The sequence below is a fragment of the Bombina bombina genome, chromosome 3 (assembly GCF_027579735.1).
Source record: "Bombina bombina isolate aBomBom1 chromosome 3, aBomBom1.pri, whole genome shotgun sequence".
NCBI lineage: Eukaryota > Metazoa > Chordata > Amphibia > Anura > Bombinatoridae > Bombina > Bombina bombina.
Window position 1 is genome coordinate 87,817,944 of NC_069501.1, and position 20,392 is coordinate 87,838,335.

At 37.3% G+C, this 20,392-nt stretch overlaps 1 protein-coding gene across 1 annotated transcript in view; it reads right to left on the reverse strand.

The window, feature by feature from the left end:
* Positions 1 to 16,688, reverse strand: part of BACE2 (beta-secretase 2) — a 364,734-nt gene extending 348,046 nt beyond the window's left edge. Inside the window, exon 1 of the mRNA XM_053705913.1 lies at positions 16,210 to 16,688. Within this exon, the coding sequence (XP_053561888.1) occupies positions 16,210 to 16,479 (270 nt within the window). The 5' untranslated portion in view covers positions 16,480 to 16,688. The remainder of the gene's footprint in view (positions 1 to 16,209) is intronic.
* Positions 16,689 to 20,392: the final 3,704 nt, after the last annotated feature.

The window sequence follows — 20,392 nt, forward strand, 5'->3', positions numbered from 1 at the left end:
ACTCTCAGCCTAAGATTGCTCAGTGTTTGAAATGAGACAGGTTAACTTAAAACTGTTCAGTTTACACTACAGCTGACTTAGTTTTGAAATACATACCAACAAGCCTAAATCCTGCATTTAACTAGATATAATGGTATGAGTACCACAGCTTATGGTCCCACCAAGACCATATAGAGTACAGCATTTTCAAAATCCATAAGTACAGCTGACAGATGGGAAAATTTGTACACTATATTTGAAGTGGTGCTCTTGGTTGGGGAAAATGGGAAAAAAACAAACAAACATATGTCAACCTTTTAAAGGTACTTTTCTTCATCTTGCCATCTACCCAGCTCATTAATGTACAATTTTGAATTCACAGAATTATTTTTGTTTGCACATTTACAAATATGATTCTTTAAAAAGTGATCTCTTAATTTCTGCATTTTTTTTTCATGCATGTCACACACTGTTGATTTAGGGGATGCAAGGTGCATAAATGTTTCCTCCTATGAGTGTTTCTGTGGGTGTATGTGTTTATGTCTTTGTGCTTTGGTTTGTGTCTCTATGTGTATGTATTTTTTATCTGTGGGTCTCTCTGTGAGGGTGGGTGTGTATGTCTTTGAGCATTTTCTGTGGATGTCTGAGGGTGTGGGCATATGTCTTTGAGCTTTTTCTATGGGTGTTTCTGTGAGGGTGTTTGTGTGTATGTATGTATGTATGTATGTATGTATGTATGTATGTATGTATGTATGTCTGTTTTCTGTGGATGTCTCAGTGAGGGTGTGTGTATATATGTCTTTCTGTGTTTTTCATGTGATTGTCTCTGTGTGTGTGTGTGTGTGTGTGTGTGTGTGTGTGTGTGTGTGTATGTCTTTGTGTGTTTTCTGTGGGTGTCTCTGTGTGTGTATGTGTGTATATGTCTTTGTGTGTTTTCTGAGGCTGTCTCTGTCGGTGTTTCCTTGGGTATATGTGCAAGTTTGAGTTTGTGTGTGTGTGTGTCCATTGTCTGTTCCTTTTTAGGACATTTTGACCTTACTACTAATTATTCACATCTTTCTACAGACTTTGAGACTAACAAGACCTTTCCGCAAGTAACCACTCCACCATTTAACCTTTAAATTATTGTTTAGGCAGTTCAGGGCCCTTCCTTTCAGCCACTGCATGCTGTTGTCATAATTTAGCTGTCATCTTCCTTTACAAAAAGATAATCAGAACTCCATATTTTGTTTTCTAAATCTCCTTTTTTTACAAAACTGTAGTTTACCTCATTACTTGTCAGGTCAATGTAAACAAGTGCTAAGTGTCTGTTTGGGTTTCTGTGTCTGAGTGTGTTTCTTTGCGTGTCTGCTAGAATGTCTATATGTGAATCCTTATGTGTGAGTGTGTTTGTGTGTTTCAGTGTATGAGTGTGTCTGTGTGTGTGTGTATATGTTACTACCTTTACAACATTTCCAAGTTTAAATAGACAATTAAGAATAAAGTGCATATACGTTTTAGTCACTTGGTCAAAAATTGCACATGTCAAAGGAGGGGGGGGGGCCCTGATCAATGGTTGAGTCAGGGGCCCCAAAATTTCTAGTGGCGGCCCTGGTTAATAGTAAAGGTTTAGCTAATATATGAAATTATGCAATTTGTACTTCGGATAGCTCCTTTGTTTGTTTTCAACATTCGCCGTTCTGAGCTACTAAGGCAGCCCACGGCAGAACGCTATTTGGCTGAGAGGCGACGTTTCCACCTCTTAGACCATAGCCTTTCTGTCACACCCATACATACACACACTCACTGGGAGCTTGATTTAATATAAACATTCTTGTTTGCATAGTTTTTCTATAACCAATACGTAAAGTACTGACATTTTCAGTATAGTTAGGGATATACTGTAACAGGCAAAATATGCTATTTAAAATAGCAAAATAAAGGATCTATTGATAAAAAATTCAATGCACTCCAGCAAGTAAAATAGTTAATTAGGAAAATAATAAAAGGGGCACACAGTCACTACCACTGGTATAATAATAAAACCGCTTGCATTCCACTTGCTAGGCTTTGGAGTTTTTACAGAGTAATTGGCTCACACATTTTTGGCACATACTTGTGAAATGAGTAGTTCAGAAGCAGAACATAAAGACAAAATATTTCTTCTCCACATCATATCCATTTCTAATGTAAAAAAATATTTTCGTGCTAGAGTTCATATACCACTCTAGTGTTCCTTATACATTTTAAAAGGGGCTGTAAACGCCTCGAGATTTACAACATTGTAATATACTTTTGGATGTCATTGCTGCAAACAAGACAATTTGTTTTTAGATTTAGCAAATATTTTATTCAATAGCAAGACAACAAAAATGTTTTATAATTGCAATTATAATTTACTTTACCTTTATAGGAACATTGAAGTGATTTTTTTTTATATTTGCATAGTTTGCCTCAGCAATTAAAGGGATATGAAACAGTACTCGTATAGTAAATAAAAAGTTTTATCAAAGCATAAGAAAAAGATGGTGTTAAAAAACGGGTTCACTTGCAAAAAGAGCACTTAGAAATTCCAAGTGTAGCTACTGCCTATAGTGACATAAGGAAGCTGACATGCTAAGAACTTAAGTTGCATTCAGCCTCTTCTGAGTATGAGCAACAAACAACCGACTCCCTGTCTCTCTAGCATTCAATAAACAGTAGGCCAGCTCAAGTTGCTCTAGTAGATTTAGGAGCTAAAGCTATATGTGCCTTCCTGTATAGACCCCCAGACCACTTGTGGGGTTGTGACAGGAAGTAACTGACACTGCACAAATGAAGTTTAAAAAATAAATAAAAAAATAATAATAAGTAAAATCCTTTTCAAATGATACATATATATTGCAATGATTTTTTTTTTTTTAAAAAGAGACATTAAACTGCTGGGTACACCTAGAGCAGCGCAGTTACTATTCCTTATGATATTGCTGTGTAAATTTTAAACTGTGTAAACAATGCAAATAGGTAACTCGTCTGCTCTCTATTGTGTGAGCTACTTCTAAGTGCAAGGTACGGTTGTCAAAAAGCCAGCAACATCACTGATCTGTGAAAGCTCACTGCTTAGGTTCCATTTTACAACAATAAGTGCGTACCAAGATGGCGGCTCCCTGTGTAAAGATGCAGAGCTTTACCAATGGCTTTTGTTATGGGTGAAAATAGAGGGAGCTGCAGGTACAAGAATAAAAGTAATAGCATGGTAAGGAGTAATCACGCAACGGTAGATATAGCCAGCAGTTTAATGTCCCTTCAGTGGTCTCATAGTACCGGCCCCAGGGCCATATGCAGCCCTCAAGATAGTTTCAACTGGCCCTCCAGTTTTAAAATGATCACTTCACTTGGCTGTCACAAGATAAATATAGGCAACTGTGTTTGTCTATTGTGGGCTACAACTCCCACCATGGACTACTACTTGGGTTCATAGTATATCCATTTCCGGAGCACTCACTCAGTTCAAGCAGCACCCATGGGAGAAGAACACGTGACCAGTGGCCCCCAGATACATTGAACGTAATACCCCTGCTTTAAAAATGGACACTAAACCTATTTTTTTTTTCTTTGATAATTAAGATAGAGCATGCAATTTTAAGCAACTTTCTAATTTACTCCAATTATCAATTTGTCTTCGTTCTCTTGCTGTCTTTATTTAAAAAGCAGGAATGTAAAGCTTAGAGCCCATTTTTGGTTGAGAACCTGGGTTAGGCTTGCTTATTGGTTTGCTAAATGTATCTACCAATAAGCAAGTGCTATCCATGGTGCTGAACCTAAAATGGTCTGGCTCCTAAGTTTTAAATTCCTGCTTTTTAGATAAAGATAGCAAGAGAACGAAGAAAAATTGATAGGGGTAAATTAGAAAGCTGCTTAAAATTGCATGCACTATCTAAAATCATTAAAAAAAAATGGCTTTAGTATCCCTTTAAATGTATTAGAAATATAGCCCACTGCTTAGTGCTTTTTTATTACAACAATGAAACAGACTTTTATATCTATAGTACTGCATTGCAAAGGACCTACATACAAAATGTCTGTAAAACTCTTAAACCGCTCATTAAAAAAAAAGGGACATGAAACCACAATGTTTTCTTTCATGGTTCGGAAAATCAGATACAGTTTTAAACAACTTTCTGATTTACTTCTATTATCAAAAAGTGCTTCATTCTCTTGGTATCATTTGTTGAAGGAGCAGCAATGTACTAATGGGAGCAAGCTGAACACATACGGCTACAAGTTGCGCGCGCTGCTTGTAATCTCCGTGATAGGGTGAGCCAATGACAAGAGGCATATATATGCAGTCATCAAATAATAGTTAGTGCATTGCTGCTTATGAGCCTAGCGAGGTATAATTTTCAACAAAGTTTACCTAGAGAACTATGGATGTGGTTTTAGAACATTTGTTATGAAACGAATGTTAAATATGGCCGCCGCCAGCAGCATTCTGCAATACAGAGACGGATTTCTTCTTATGAAAATGCAACAGACTCATATCTGCAAATCCAGATATTCGTATGTTGCACTTTCACAAAAAGAAATCCAGCTCCGTAAATAGCCGAATGACACTGGCGGCCAACATGTTCGGCATTCATTTCATAATGAATGTTCCAAATGCATATCCCTAATGACCACTAGCAAATTAGACAATAGAATATATTGGAAAGTTATTTATAATTGCATGCTCCATTGCAGTGTTTATCAACTCCAGTCCTAAAGTATCCCTGATAGACCAGGTTTTCATAAAATCTGAACTAGAGCACAGGTGAAATAATCAGCTAATCAGTAACCATGGTTACTATCCTGCCCTCACCCATCAGCCGATTACTTCATGAGTTCTGAACTAGAACACAGATGAATTAATCAGCTGATCAGTAACCATGGTTACTATCCTGCCCTCACCCATCAGCCGATTACTTCATGAGTTCTGAACTAGAGCACAGGTGAAATAATCAGCTAATCAGTAACCATGGTTACTATCCTGCCCTCACCCATCAGCCGATTACTTCATGAGTTCTGAACTAGAACACAGATGAATTAATCAGCTGATCAGTAACCATGGCTACTAACCTGCTCTCGCCCATCAGCATATTCCACAACGCTGTCCATGGGTACAATCATATAAGTAAAACAATGACAATACTTTTAAGATACAAGACAAAATTTGCCAAATACAGAAGGAATTGAGGGCCCTATTCCAGTGGGAATGTGTGATAGATATATACACACATATATACACAAATAAACACTTTATATTGCAATGTAATTGTGTTTAAATTAACCCCTTAACGACTGAGGACGTGCAGGGTACGTCCTCAGAAAAAAGGCAGTTAACGCCTGAGAACGTACCCTGCACGTCCTCAGTGTGGAAAGCAGCTGGAAGCGATCCTGCTCGCTTCCAGCTGCTTTCCGGTTATTGCAGTGATGCCTCGATATTGAGGCATCCTGCAATAACCTTTTTAAGCCATCCGGTGCAGAGAGAGCCACTCTGTGGCCCTCTCTGCACCGGAGATCGGTGGCTTGCGGCGTTGGTGGGTGGGAGCCGGACCGGGAGGCGGGTGGCGGCCATCGATGGCCCTGCTGATGTGGAGGGGGCGGGATCGTGGGCGGGGGTGACCGGGGGCGCGCACGGACGCGCGCGCGCACGGGAGGGCGGGGGCGGGCACGGGGAGGGAGCGGGTGGGAACCGCTACACTACAGAAAATCTTTAATAAAAAATGTTAAAAAACGTCTTAGAAGTAAAAAAAAAAAAATGATAAGCAAGGTGGTGGGGGTTTGTCTGTGTGGGGGGGAAGCTACACTACAGAAAAAAAAAAAAAAAAAAAAAAAAAAAAAAAAAAAAAACACACTTTTTTTTGCAAACTGGGTACTGGCAGACAGCTGCCAGTACCCAAGATGGCCCCCAATAAGGCAGAGGGGAGGGTTAGAGAGCGGTTTTGGGGGGGATCAGGGAGGTTGGGGGCTAAGGGGGGGATCCTACACTGTAGCATATGTAAATATGCTAAAAAAAAATTTAAAAAACCCCTTTATTTTAGTACTGGCAGACTTTCTGCCAGTACTTAAGATGGCGGGGACAATTGTGGGGTGGGGGAGGGAAGGGAGCTGTTTGGGAGGGATCAGGGGGTGGGATGTGTCAGGTGGGAGGCTGATCTCTACACTAAAGCTAAAATTAACCCTGCAAACTCCCTACAAACTCCCTAATTAACCCCTTCACTGCTAGCCATAATATACGTGTGAGGCGCAGCAGGATTTAGCAGCCTTCTAATTACCAGAAAGCAACGCCAAAGTAATATATGTCTGCTATTTCTGAACAAAGGGGATCCCAGACAAGCATTTACAACCATTTGTGCCATAATTGCACAAGCTGTTTGTAAATGATTTCAGTGAGAAACCTAAAATTGTGAAAAATTTAACGTTTTTTTTAATTTGATCGCATTTGGCGGTGAAATGGTGGCATGAAATATACCAAAATGTGCCTAGATCAATACTTGGGGTTGTCTACTACACTACACTAAAGCTAAAATTAACCCTACAAGCTCCCTAAAAACTCCCTAATTAACCCCTTAACTGATGGGCATAATACACTTGTGGTGCGCAGTGGCATTTAGCGGCCTTCTAATTACCAAAAAGCAACGCCAAAGCCATATATGTCTGCTATTTCTGAACAAAGGGGATCCCAGAGAAGAATTTACAACCATTTATGCCATAATTGCATAAGTTGTTTGTAAATAATTTCAGTGAGAAACCGAAAGTTTGTGAAAATATTTGTGAAAAAGTGAACGATTTTTTGTATTTGATCGCATTTGGCGGTGAAATGGTGGCATGAAATATACCAAAATTGGCCTAGATCAATACTTTGGGATGTCTACTAAAAAAAAATATATACATGTCAAGGGATATTCAGGGTTTCCTGAAAGATATTAGTGTTCTAATGTAACTAGCGCTAATTTTGGAAAAAAATGGTTTGGAAATAGCAAGTGCTACTTGTATTTATTGCCCTATAACTTGCAAAAAAAGCAAAGAACATGTAAACATTGGGTATTTCTAAACTCAGGACAAAATTTAGAAACTATTTAGCATGGGTGTTTTTTGGGGGTTGTAGATATGCAACAGATTTTGGGGGTCAAAGTTAGAAAAAGTGTGTTTTTTTCCATTTTTCCTCATATTTTATAATTTTTTTATAGTAAATTATAAGATATGATGAAAATAATGGTATCTTTAGAAAGTCCATTTAAAGGCGAGAAAAACGGTATATAATATGTGTGGGTACAGTAAATGAGTAAGAAGAAAATTACAGCTAAACACAAACACCGCAAAAAATGTAAAAATAGCCTTGGTCCCAAACGGACAGAAAATGGAAAAGTGCTGTGGTCATTAAGGGGTTAAAATTCAATGGCGATTACATATCTCTTAATACAATGTCTCTGTGTGTCACTGAAGTCATTAGAAATACCAACTGCAGATGTAATAGGCACACTATCTTTATGTAAATGTGTGAATCCTTTTAAAACACCAACTACTATTAAAGAGATTATTATTTGTCATACACCCTTTAAACCCTAGTGTTTACCTGTGACTGTCACACATCACTAAATAAGAACAATTACGCATATTTCCAGGAAGCACAAACAACTGGCCAGCTGGTAAAAGGCACGCTTTAGGATTCGCTAACAGTAAATGACGTGAGCCAACTCCTGAACCAGGAAGGAGACTGGATCAGTTTGATTTTTTAGTAAAATTCACCAATCATATTGACAAACATCTAAAGAGTTTCAAATGTGGTTCTTGCAATCTTCTTTTATATAATGAGAATCTGTTTTGTCATCTGGCGCACGTAATGTTGCGTCTCTTTAATATAAGTGCGCAAAAACTAAATCCATTTTAAGGAGTGAACATTACCAATAGTAAGAAGGGAGACACTGACGGACTGCCTCTTTATTACTTTATATAAACTAAGGTACTTTGTAGAAACTAAACCTTTATACTTAGATCTTCAATATTTAAACAAATATAAATTATACATTTTTGCTTTGAATACATCATTGTGGATAATATGTATTTACTGTTTATTATCCATTCAAAGACTCCCAGACAATCAAAAGCCAAGTAATGGGCAGGAATATGCATTGGAAGTGCACGCAAAATAAATTTGACAGGAATGTCAGAGATGAAAAAAGATAAAATATATTTAAAGAAATTCTAAACCCAAATGTTTTCTTTAATAATTCAGATAGAGCAAGCAATTTTAAGCAACGTTCTAATTTACTCCTATTATCTATTTTTCTTCCTTCTCTTGATATTTTTACTTAAAAAGCAGGAATGTAAAGTTTAGAAGCCGGGCCTATTTTATGTTCAGAATGATGGATAGCGCTTACTTATTGGTGGCTACATTTAGCCACCAATAAGCAAGTTGTAACATATTTACAATACAATATATAATTGCAACTGTAGTATTTGTATGACCATTTCATTTCTACATTGTCAAAACTGAAAGTGCAATTAATTTTTAATGGAAGCATTTTTGTAGCAAATATGCCTCTAGTAACACTTATACGTATTTAGTGAGAGCTTTTATCAAGCAAAGGGGAAATGCCCCACGTAATTACCTCCATAGACCACAGCTGCCCAGAATCTGCTCTCTCTAGTGCAATGTCATACGGAGTATAAAATATACCATGTCACAACAGTAGTAACATCAGTACTGTTTAACAGAAGCTTTGTGCCAATAAATACAAACTGCATAAATATTTCTATTCAAAACTAAAATGCACTGATAAAGCCAATCAGAAAATGTATCTTAGAAACTATACAGTAGCAGTAATGGCAACGTTTGTAGCAGTGTTATTTATTGTTGCAAATACAGCTGCAAGACTCCTATGCTCTAAGGGGCTTACTACATTCCAACACTGAGATCAAGGAAAAAATGTCATTTTGTCCAAAAAAAAAAAAAAAAAAAAAAAAAAAAAATTATATATATATATATATATATATATATATATATATATATATATATATATATATATATATATATATATATATATATATATATATATCTTTAAGACCACAACCCATCAAATGGGCTGATCTTGCAGGGAAATCATAATTCTAATCCTAATTACCACTTTCTGTACATGATTTTTTATATTATCTCTGTCTGTATATGAAAGCCCAATACATAGAGAGTGATTAGAAATTAACATTTTATTAGTTCTCTCTCTTAATTCAACCTGGGAGTATAATTTCTTCTGCTGGCAGTGTTTGCACAGCTTTTCTTTAGCCAGCATTGAAATATAGAAACTGTCAGTACAGGTAGGGATATCACAGGCAAAATCAGATATTTATAATGCTGATATAAAAGCAAATGAGTCATTTGTAAACAATTTCATACAAACCAGCTGGTAAAAGGGATAATTGAGAACAAATTAAAGGCGAGAAAAGTCTAGGGTAAACTATCCCTTTAAATAGACAGTAAACCTTGAAGTTGTAGTACTCATAATTAAACATTTTCTATTACACCAACTTTACGGTTTCCTTTCATTTTAGTCTGAAAATTGAGGGTTTTCCAGTTCTAGGAACTCAGAGTGCACACAGACAGATTTGCAAACCTAACCCTGACACATATCTGTCCCTACTAATTGGGTTAAGCAGAGATAAGAACTGTAAAATAAAGTATGTTTTGCAAACATAATGACAGTAGCTTGCTGTGTTTACTCTTGTAAATCTACATTGGCTCCCCCAAAGAAGGCAAGTGGTGGGTGGAATTAGGTTGTTAAACAATTGCAGCAAGCAACCAAGGGTGTCAAAAAAATATAAATCACACGCACATAAAACGCTAAATATTTTGCACAGTTGCAGAAAGGAAAAAAAAAATCTTGACACTACAAGGTGTCCCTTTAAAGTACAGATCCTTTTAACGGCAACGCATCCTGGAATCTGGTGCTGCAAGTTCTGTATGCCCTAATGGTATGCGAGTGTAACAGTGGGAATGAATATGTATAGAAAATGAGAAATGCAGTTGTCCGACTAGTCAGGGTACGTGGGGAATCCAGTGCGTGCGTGTAATATATATGTATATATTTATTTTTTTGTCTTATTGTTTTGCACAATGGATATTACGGTATTCAGAAAAAAAAAAGGAGTAAGCCAAATTATATAAACACTCTCTATAACTTATTTGGAGGGCTGCTTTGTCTAAGATTGGGCAGAGAATAAATGCAGAGATTCAGTCCTGCAAAACAGGTTCGGTTCCTCTTAAAAGGGACAGTCTACAATAGAATTTGTATTGTTTTAAAAGATACATAATCCCTTTATTACCCATTCCCCAGTTTTGCATAACCAACACAGTTATATTAATATACTTTTTACCTCTGTGATTACCTTGCATCTAAGAACCTTCTGACAGCCCCCTGATCACATGACTGAAGACAGTATTATCGATATGGCCCACATTAACTAACAAGTCTCTTCTTGTGAAAAGCAATTTAAAAACCCTGTGATAAGAGGCTGCCTTCAAGGGCTTAGAAATTAGCATATGAGCCTACCTAAGTTTAGTTTCAACTTAGAATACCAAGAGAACAAAGCAAACTTGATGATAAAAGTAAAATTACAAGTCCTATAATGACTAGACTGTCCCTTTAATTAGACATAAAAGTGCATTTAGTAAAACACATATCCCCCCCATCCCCCCAGTATAAGATTTTAGAAAGCAGCAATCTAGCAAATGCTGTGTATTAAAGCAGCCTCACATGAGCAAGCCTATGTTGTCACAAGGGTTCCAGCTTAGTAAATGAAACCCACTGTGCAACACATTTTTTACAGGGATATTAAACTCATTTTTTTTATAAAAACATAAGTAACTCCACAAATAAGTACTACTTTGCATTAAAAATAAATGTTTTTAAAAGTGTTTAAAAGGGACAGTCTAGGCAAAATTAAACTTCATGATACAGATAGAGCTTTTTTTGTGGTTGTTGTAGCGTGTCCCTTTTAAAAAGGGACAGTAAACTTATAAAATAATGTTATACAGGGAGTGCAGAATTATTAGGCAAGTTGTATTTTTGAGGATTAATTTTATTATTGAACAACAACCATGTTCTCAATGAACCCAAAAAACTCATTAATATCAAAGCTGAATAGTTTTGGAAGTAGTTTTTAGTTTGTTTTTAGTTATAGCTATTTTAGGGGGATATCTGTGTGTGCAGGTGACTATTACTGTGCATAATTATTAGGCAACTTAACAAAAAACAAATATATACCCATTTCAATTATTTATTTTTACCAGTGAAACCAATATAACATCTCAACATTCACAAATATACATTTCTGACATTCAAAAACAAAACAAAAACAAATCAGTGACCAATATAGCCACCTTTCTTTGCAAGGACACTCAAAAGCCTGCCATCCATGGATTCTGTCAGTGTTTTGATCTGTTCACCATCAACATTGTGTGCAGCAGCAACCACAGCCTCCCAGACACTGTTCAGAGAGGTGTACTGTTTTCCCTCCTTGTAAATCTCACATTTGATGATGGACCACAGGTTCTCAATGGGGTTCAGATCAGGTGAACAAGGAGGCCATGTCATTAGATTTTCTTCTTTTATACCCTTTCTTGCCAGCCACGCTGTGGAGTACTTGGACGCGTGTGATGGAGCATTATCCTGCATGAAAATCATGTTTTTTTTGAAGGATGCAGACTTCTTCCTGTACCACTGCTTGAAGAAGGTGTCTTCCAGAAACTGGCAGTAGGACTGGGAGTTGAGCTTGACTCCATCCTCAACCCGAAAAGGCCCCACAAGCTCATCTTTGATGATACCAGCCCAAACCAGTACTCCACCTCCACCTTGCTGGCGTCTGAGTCGGACTGGAGCTCTCTGCCCTTTACCAATCCAGCCACGGGCCCATCCATCTGGCCCATCAAGACTCACTCTCATTTCATCAGTCCATAAAACCTTAGAAAAATCAGTCTTGAGATATTTCTTGGCCCAGTCTTGACGTTTCAGCTTGTGTGTCTTGTTCAGTGGTGGTCGTCTTTCAGCCTTTCTTACCTTGGCCATGTCTCTGAGTATTGCACACCTTGTGCTTTTGGGCACTCTAGTGATGTTGCAGCTCTGAAATATGGCCAAACTGGTGGCAAGTGGCATCTTGGCAGCTGCACGCTTGACTTTTCTCAGTTCATGGGCAGTTATTTTGCGCCTTGGTTTTTCCAAACGCATCTTGCGACCCTGTTGACTATTTTGAATGAAACGCTTGATTGTTCGATGATCACGCTTCAGAAGCTTTGCAATTTTAAGAGTGCTGCATCCCTCTGCAAGATATCTCACTATTTTTTACTTTTCTGAGCCTGCCAAGTCCTTCTTTTGACCCATTTTGCCAAAGGAAAGGAAGTTGCCTAATAATTATGCACACCTGATATAGGGTGTTGATGTCATTAGACCACACCCCTTCTCATTACAGAGATGCACATCACCTAATATGCTTAATTGGTAGTAGGCTTTCGAGCCTATACAGCTTGGAGTAAGACAACATGCATAAAGAGGATGATGTGGTCAAAATACTCATTTGCCTAATAATTCTGCACTCCCTGTATAGTGCAGCATTATATAAAGATTCTCTTAGCAGCGGGTGGCAAAGACAAAAGCATTGCAAGATATTTTATATCAAACTTGGATTTAGCACTTCAGGATCTTCTGAGTGGGTCTTGGATTTTAAAAGTGCTTTGCGCCATTGAAATAAATGTAGCTCGTTTCCGCTACCAAACCAGAGCAAGCTACATTAATTTCAATGGCGTGCCCGCAAAACGCTTTTAAAAAAGACCCGCTCAGAAGATCCTGGAGCGGAGAGCTGATAAATCCAAGTTTGATATAAAATATCTTGCAATGCTTTTTGTTTTTGCCACCTGCCGCTAAGATACTGTTATATAATGCTGCACTAGGTACAGCATTATATAACATTATTTTATAAGTTTACTGTCCCTTTAAGTCTAGAAGGGAGAAGAAGTTAGTGCGTGCCAGTCTTTTGCTCTCGCACTTTTTACTTTCAACTTGTAATACGTGGACAATTTTTTTACTTTGAGCACAGTTGGTGTGAAAGCGAAAGAACATTTTTTGCGTGGGACTTGTAATCTAGCCCATAGTTACTTAAAGGGACAGTCAAGTCAAAATTAAACTTTTAATGATTTAGATAGGGCATGCAATTTTAAACAACTTTCCAATTTACTTTTATCATCAAATGGTTTGTTCTCTTGAAGGCTGCCTCCAATGTCTATGCATTTTGACAGTTTTTCACAGTTAGCCAGCGCTAGTTCCTGTGTTCCATATAGATACCATTGTGCTCACTCTCATGGAGTTATTTATGAGTCGACACTACTTGGCTAAAATGCAAGCGTGTCAAAAAAACTGAGATAAAGGGGCAGTCTGCAGAGGTAATCAGAGGTAAAAAGTGTACTATAGTGAATGTAAGTTTTAAGTCTGAAAATTTTTGTTTTTCTAAATTCCACTGAATTTATATAAAGTAATGGGCGCCACAATGTTTGAACTTAAAGGGACACTGAACCCAAAGTTTTACTTTCGTGCTTCAGATAGAGCATGAAATTTTAAGCAACTTTCTAATTTACTCCTATTATCAATTTTTCTTCGTTCTCTTGCTATCTTTATTTGAAAAAGGCATATAAGTTTTTTTTTTTTGTTCAGACCCTGGAACGAACTTTTTTTATTGGTAGATGAATGTATCCACCAATCAGCAAGAACAACCCAAGTTTTTCACTAAAAATGGGCCGGCATCTAAACTTACATTCTTGCATTTCAAATAAAGATACCAAGAAAATTTGATAATAGAAGTAAATTAGAAAGTTGCTTAAAATTTCATGCTCTATCTGAATCACGAAAGAAAAAATTTGGGTTCAGTGTCCCTTTAAGTTGCCCCTTTTCTATTTCCTCTGCTGAAAACAATTAGGGACACATCTAAAACAGGCAATAATAAGAGACTATCATAAAAAGGGATTGCACATGGCTTTGTTTGCACAAACAGATCAAATAGAAAACTAGTTTAAACAAGGCGGCATCCAGTAACTAAAGTACTTTATAGAAACCTTTACACTTATATTAATAATTGTAAAATACATCTACATATTATTCTATAGCCAATCTTTACTTTGAGTACATCATTTTGTCTAGCACATATTTACTGTTTAACAACCAATTATATCAAATGGCTATGAATATTTATTTTTGGCTGTGTCCTCAGTCGTTTTCAAAATACAATATAAATGTCCCTCATCATATTGTGTAAGTAGTTGATCCCCAAATAATACATTTTATTTCTGTTGTGACTATGAAAGAGCAGCAAACACCTCTTGCTTCCGAGTAAAATATTTGTGTGTGGCTTCTCCATGGAGAATGGCACAAAGAACTATTTTACACAAAATCAAGCCTAAATACCTATGTATTTATTGTTCACTGGCTGAAAGGGACAATTCCCAGAGAAAACAATGGTTTATTCAGCACATTCCCTTTAATAATATACAGGTGGCCCCTGTTTTACAACGGTTCAATTTACACCTTTTTAGAATAACAACCTTTTTTTCCCCAGTCATGTGACTGCTATTGAAAGCATTGAGAAGCAGTGCATTTATTAAAATAGCCAGTAGATGGAGCCGTCTGCTTGTGTTGCAACAAAAGCCAAGCAAGCAGAAATTAATCAGTTTAACTAGACCTGAGCTATCGAGCAGATTTCAAAGGAACAAGATCTTTCTGTCTATAAATCAGTCCAGATTGGAATGCATAGAAAGAACTGCTTGCAGAAAAATGCAAGTGAAGTCTGTGTTCTGTGATTATGTTATTAGGTTTATAATGCTGTTTAGAAAATGTTTAATTATATATTCTGCGTTGTGTGATTATTTTATTAGGTTTATAATGCTGTCTAGCATTTAAAGTCTTCATTTCAAAACTTTAAAAATAATGTATTAGGTGTTACTTATAACAATTTTGAGAGGGGCTTGGAACCTATCTCCCTCACGTCCCATTAACTTACATTATAAACCGGGTTTCAATTTACAACGGTTTCGATTTACAACCATTCCTTCTGGAACCTAACCCCGGCGTAAACTGAGGGCTACCTGTATTGTAATTGTTCTGGAAAGCAGAGACCTCTAATACTTGTGTCTCATTCTGTATATTCTCTTATTATTACCTTATGTACCTGTACACCCCATGCATTTTAGCGGAAAATGATGTCACATTGCAAATAATAATGAAAATTATAATAATATTGTAAGTTAAAAGCACAGTAAAGTTAAAGTCAATTCAGATGAATCAGTGCCTGGTTTTTATTAATAATTCTATTAAAAACAAGGGCACATTAATTGAAGAAAACGAGTGAAATGTAAATTGTTATGAATTAAAGTGCCCTCATTTTTAATAGGATTATTAAAAACCGGGCACGGATTCATCGAAATTGACATTCACTTTACTCTTTTAAGTTCAGGTTGTCTTTTTTTAAACAACTATTATCTAATGTGCTTCATTCTATTGGTATCCTTTGATGAAAAACATTCCTAGGTAGGCTCAGAAGCAGCAATGCACTACAGGGAACTAGCTGCAGCTATATGCTTCTCGTCATCGGCTGTCCTGTTGCGTTCAGCTAGCTCCCAGTAGTGTATTGCTGCTCCTTCAACAAAGGATTCCAAGAGAATGAAGCAAATGTGATAATACAAGTAAATTGCAAAGTTGTTTAAAATGAGAGGTTTTATTTGAATCATGGAAGAAAAAGTTTAGGTTTACTATCACTTTTCTCAACATGACATTTAAAGCTTGCTTATCTATAGTCTGTGAGATGAGCCTCTGGCACTGATGCTACTAACTCCATAGCAAATCGTAGGGGACTTGTTTATGTGCTGATATAATTGCACCACTCTGTCCTTATCAGAAATCATCAGCTCCAGCAGTTTACTCATTGCTCTCACTGTGTCATAATGAATAAATAACCACTTAGCGTCATTAGGGGGGCGAGATAATCTTAAAAATCACATTGCTGATCATTATATTGTATTTTTTATATATTGTGGACTATAAACAGTATTTAAAAATGACCAAATCAAACGCAATTTAAAACAATGCTCCTAAGCCTATAGTAAGTGTATCTAATTTATAATGACTGTGTAATCCCTGCAAACCTTGTGACCAGAGGTGCTAATTAAATGCTAATTTGCAAGTGTAGGGGCAGCCTCACCTTCTGGGGTGGGGTACCTATGGCCAACTCCAGGTAGTACCCCCTGCCAGCGTCACCTTCCAAGTTGTCCACCATTGCCAAGAAATTTATATTCCCACTAGGGTCTGAAGCTAAACCAAGTCCCACGATATCGTTTTGCGTGGTTGTAGATTCCGCTGCTTGAGTGTTTTTAATCTGAGCTGAAGAAATCATTAATGGGAAAGTGATTTGAGAGTACACGCAGGAAGCCCCCAGCAGGAGCAAGGTGAGGGTCTGCAGAGGGATATTCATCCTGCAGCTTGTGAGGGGCCACTAACTAGGGCTGCAATCTGTGTGCACGTGTATGGACCCTTAGGTGCTGGAATGGCATTGTGCCATAGAGCACCGTGCGCACTGCCCTCACCCGTTGTGCCCCTAAGCTCACAGTTGTACAGCTCTGCTCACAGACAAACTTTCCATAGGCTCTAATAGGTTACACACAAGAACTTCCCTGGGACTGATCAAACGGATATAGCAGGGAGGAGTTGAGAAAAGTTTTGCAAAAAAGTCTTAAAGAAACAGGAGACATAGCGCAGACACAGAGGCTAAACGCGCCATCTGCTGGCTGTACAGGCTCAGTGTATTAAAAATAAAGAGACAAAAGGAGTCAGAACACAAGAAAAGGAAAACAACAACAATAACAAAAAACAAAACACAGCATTATACAAAAAAACACTCAAACTGTACATTAGTGACGTGTGATAATACAAGTGGTTATAGGGCCATATAGTCTAAGAGCTTGCTAAATAAAAAGCAATACACTATCTGCTTTTCTAGTTGGGATGCATTGACTCTATGCTTGCCTGTTTTTTTTTATTAATTGTGAGGAATATATGAGACAGATATGAGTTAAATTGTTTGGGGTGAGGTGGATTTCCCAGTGCCTAGGACAGCTAAATACAACCCCATACACATTCCACAAGGTCAGAAGTTCAAGAAATTTAAAGGGACACTAAAATCAAAACGAAACTTTCATAATTCAGACAAAGCATACAGTTAAGTTTACTCACAGTCTTTCGATATGCATATTTTACTATACCAGCGCCTACTGAGCATGTGCAAGAGTTTATAGTGCTAAGCATGACATTATTACATGTGTTGCCAAAGTAATATGTTACAATAAAACAGATCAATAACAATTTATAAAGTATAGTGGGTAAATATGATAGTTCATTTACTCTGATTGGGGGTTCTGGTCATGTGACAGTCTGCTACATATTTTGCTACTATCCTTGTAGCTTTGTTGTTTTCTGCTAAGAGTACAACTAGTCTTTCTTGTTCCGACATCTGTGGGAAGTCTGTTATTTCTTTCATTATTTTTGGGAAGTATTTATCCCTTAAGGATAAGGTTTGCTAAAGGCTGTCACATGATACAGGGGGCTGGCAAATTAAAGGACATTTTGAAATTTGTTAGAGAAATTAATATTCATTATGCAATTCTACTGTATTTAATGGTGTATAGCAGCTCACATTTAGAACTGTGTAGGTTATTGCATTATGTGACATTTCAGGAGCAATTGTTCACAAGGTGACCTGCCTGATTATCAAAAACTCACTGGCATGTAGATAAATCATTTAAAAATTGTTTTTTTTACTGTTATATTGCAATGTATTTGTCTTTTTTGTCATATACAGAAGCCTGCATAAAGAGATAAAGCTGACATTTTCCTTTATAAAATTCTTTGAGAGACCCAACAAAAGAATCAGAGCCTGAGGAGGGTATTTGCACAGAAATGTCACCTAACACAATAATATACCCAGTCTATGTAAATCCAGCGAGGGCTGTTTCTATGATTTGCTGCACATACAATTTCTTTGCAATGTTATTTGGTTATAAAAGTGCAGTGCTCGCCTATCAGTACTGAAATACGATCACAGGTATCTCAATCAGAATCCACTTTATTGCACCTTGCTTTGGAGGAAAGATTTGGCAAACTTTATTCCAGACTGTTATGTAGGCATAGCGAGCCCTGAATTAAAGGGATTGCAAATTTAGAATACATTGAATATAGTATGTATAGTGGGTGAATTAAAAACTCCAGTGAGCTATACATTAATTTTGTAGCTGCAAGATTTAAAATAAACAAATAAATAAATACCTTTGAAAGGCTCCACCTACTGCACTATGCCAGCATATTTTTTTTCTCAAAATCAGGAAATGGCATTACAGCCAATGAGAATTTACCAAGCAGACATGCCACACATACCAGGCAGACAGCCTGAATCTGAAACTCACATAAAGGGAAGGTTCAGGTGTTATTAATTTCATTGGCTATGCTGCCGCTGTGGGCATAGGGCACACTGAAGAAGTCTTGCAGGAGATCACTTTAAAGGTAACTTTTTTTTTCCTTTTAATCTTACACCTACAAGATTAATTTATAGCTCAATATACTCGTTAAAGGGATGCTAAACCCAAACATTTTCTTTCATGATTCAGATGGAGCATGCAATGTTAAGCAACTTTCTAATTTACTCCTATTATCAATTTTTCTTTGTTCTCTTGCTATCTTTATTTGAAAAGCAGGAATGTAAAGCTCAGGAGCCTGCCCATTTTTGGTTCAGACCCTGGTAGTGCTTTAGCCACCAATCAGCAAGTGCTAACCAGTTTCTGAACCTAAAATGGCCTGGCTCCTAAGCTTTACATTCCTGCTTTTCAAATAAAGATAGCAAGAGAACGAAGGAAAATTGATAATAGGAGTAGCTTAAAATTGCATGCTCTATCTGAATCAAACATATTTTGGTTTTGTATCCAGTTTAATACACATACTATGCATATCATGTTTAATTTATTCAACTTTTACCATCCCTTTAATTAAAAATGAATTAAAAATGAAACCAACTGTTTTCTATTTGTTGGGTCTAAAGTCAGGAAAAAGATGATAGAGGTCTGGGAGTTGTCCCTGTCAGCCAGCGAACAATGAATTCCTAGGTATTCTATATATATTAATTTAAACAAGCAATCAGGTAAGGCAGAAATATAAGAACTGTCAAATATTTAATTGCTACTCTTTCATATGCTCAGTAGGGCAATTTGCAAGCTGTAGCCATTTACATCTAAGCAGCCAAATTCCATTATCTGAGACATTTCATATTTTATTATTCAATTCAATAAGCAGCTGAACTGAGGAAAATGTTTTGTTTTACTAGTTTGTTAAAATGCTTCTGATAAAAGTTATGAGATACTGTGTGATATCTTACGTTGATGAGGGCTCGTCATCATTTTGTGGGTGGAGCTGTTTTCACAGGGGTGGGATCACGGGTGGTTAGTGGGCAGGATTGTGGGTGTGTCTGGTTGGTTAGTGGGTGTGTCTGGACAATTTGTGGGTGTGTCTGTGCTCCATGGGTATGGCTAAGTGAAATTCTGCAAATAGGGACATATGACTGTCTCAGAGGAAAAATTGGGACAAAGCTCAGAATTTGGTCTGTCCCTCTCAAACAGGAACAGTTGGGAGGTCTGCTAGTGTAAACTAGCATCTTAAATTTTGTGGATGCTTTAAATGCTAACAGTGAACTCACACATTATTTTCACTTCTGGGGGGGTTTAAGCACCCCAATCACTATACACTTCCCTAGTAATTAAACCAGGAAGTGCATGGTTTTGTGCCACTGATACTGCAGTACTAAAGCTTGCTTACATGCCTGTCATTAGTTTATTCTTTAAATTTGAGAACTGGTGGCCGGGGACCAGATTAGGGAAGACACAGAGGCAGGATGGGCACACCAGACAGATCTCTCAAACCCTGACTGATGTGGAAATTTAGCCCAAACAAGTTTGTGCCTGGTGGAGGAATAATGGAGAAATATCCAAATAATGGCTAACCCGTTACGGGCTAGCAGAACTAGGTAGCAGAACTTCCCTTACAGACAGACAAAGAGACAGCCAGCTCTTGCTATGTGTAACAGCTTATAAACTGAACAAAGAACAGATTAATTTCTCTTAGCAAAACTAACTTCACTTCATTTCATGTCATGTGCGCTTCTTGCAGACAAAGCTTCGTAACAGGCTGGAAGCCAAAGGGGGCACACAACGATTGGAGGAAGCCGGATTCGGCATCAATATGCTCAATACAGAAGAAGATGCGGGCGGAGGATCAGAGGACTGTTTACCACATGGTAAGTATTTAAAAAAAGAAGCGTCTTTGTAAAGTTTAATGAATTAAAGTGC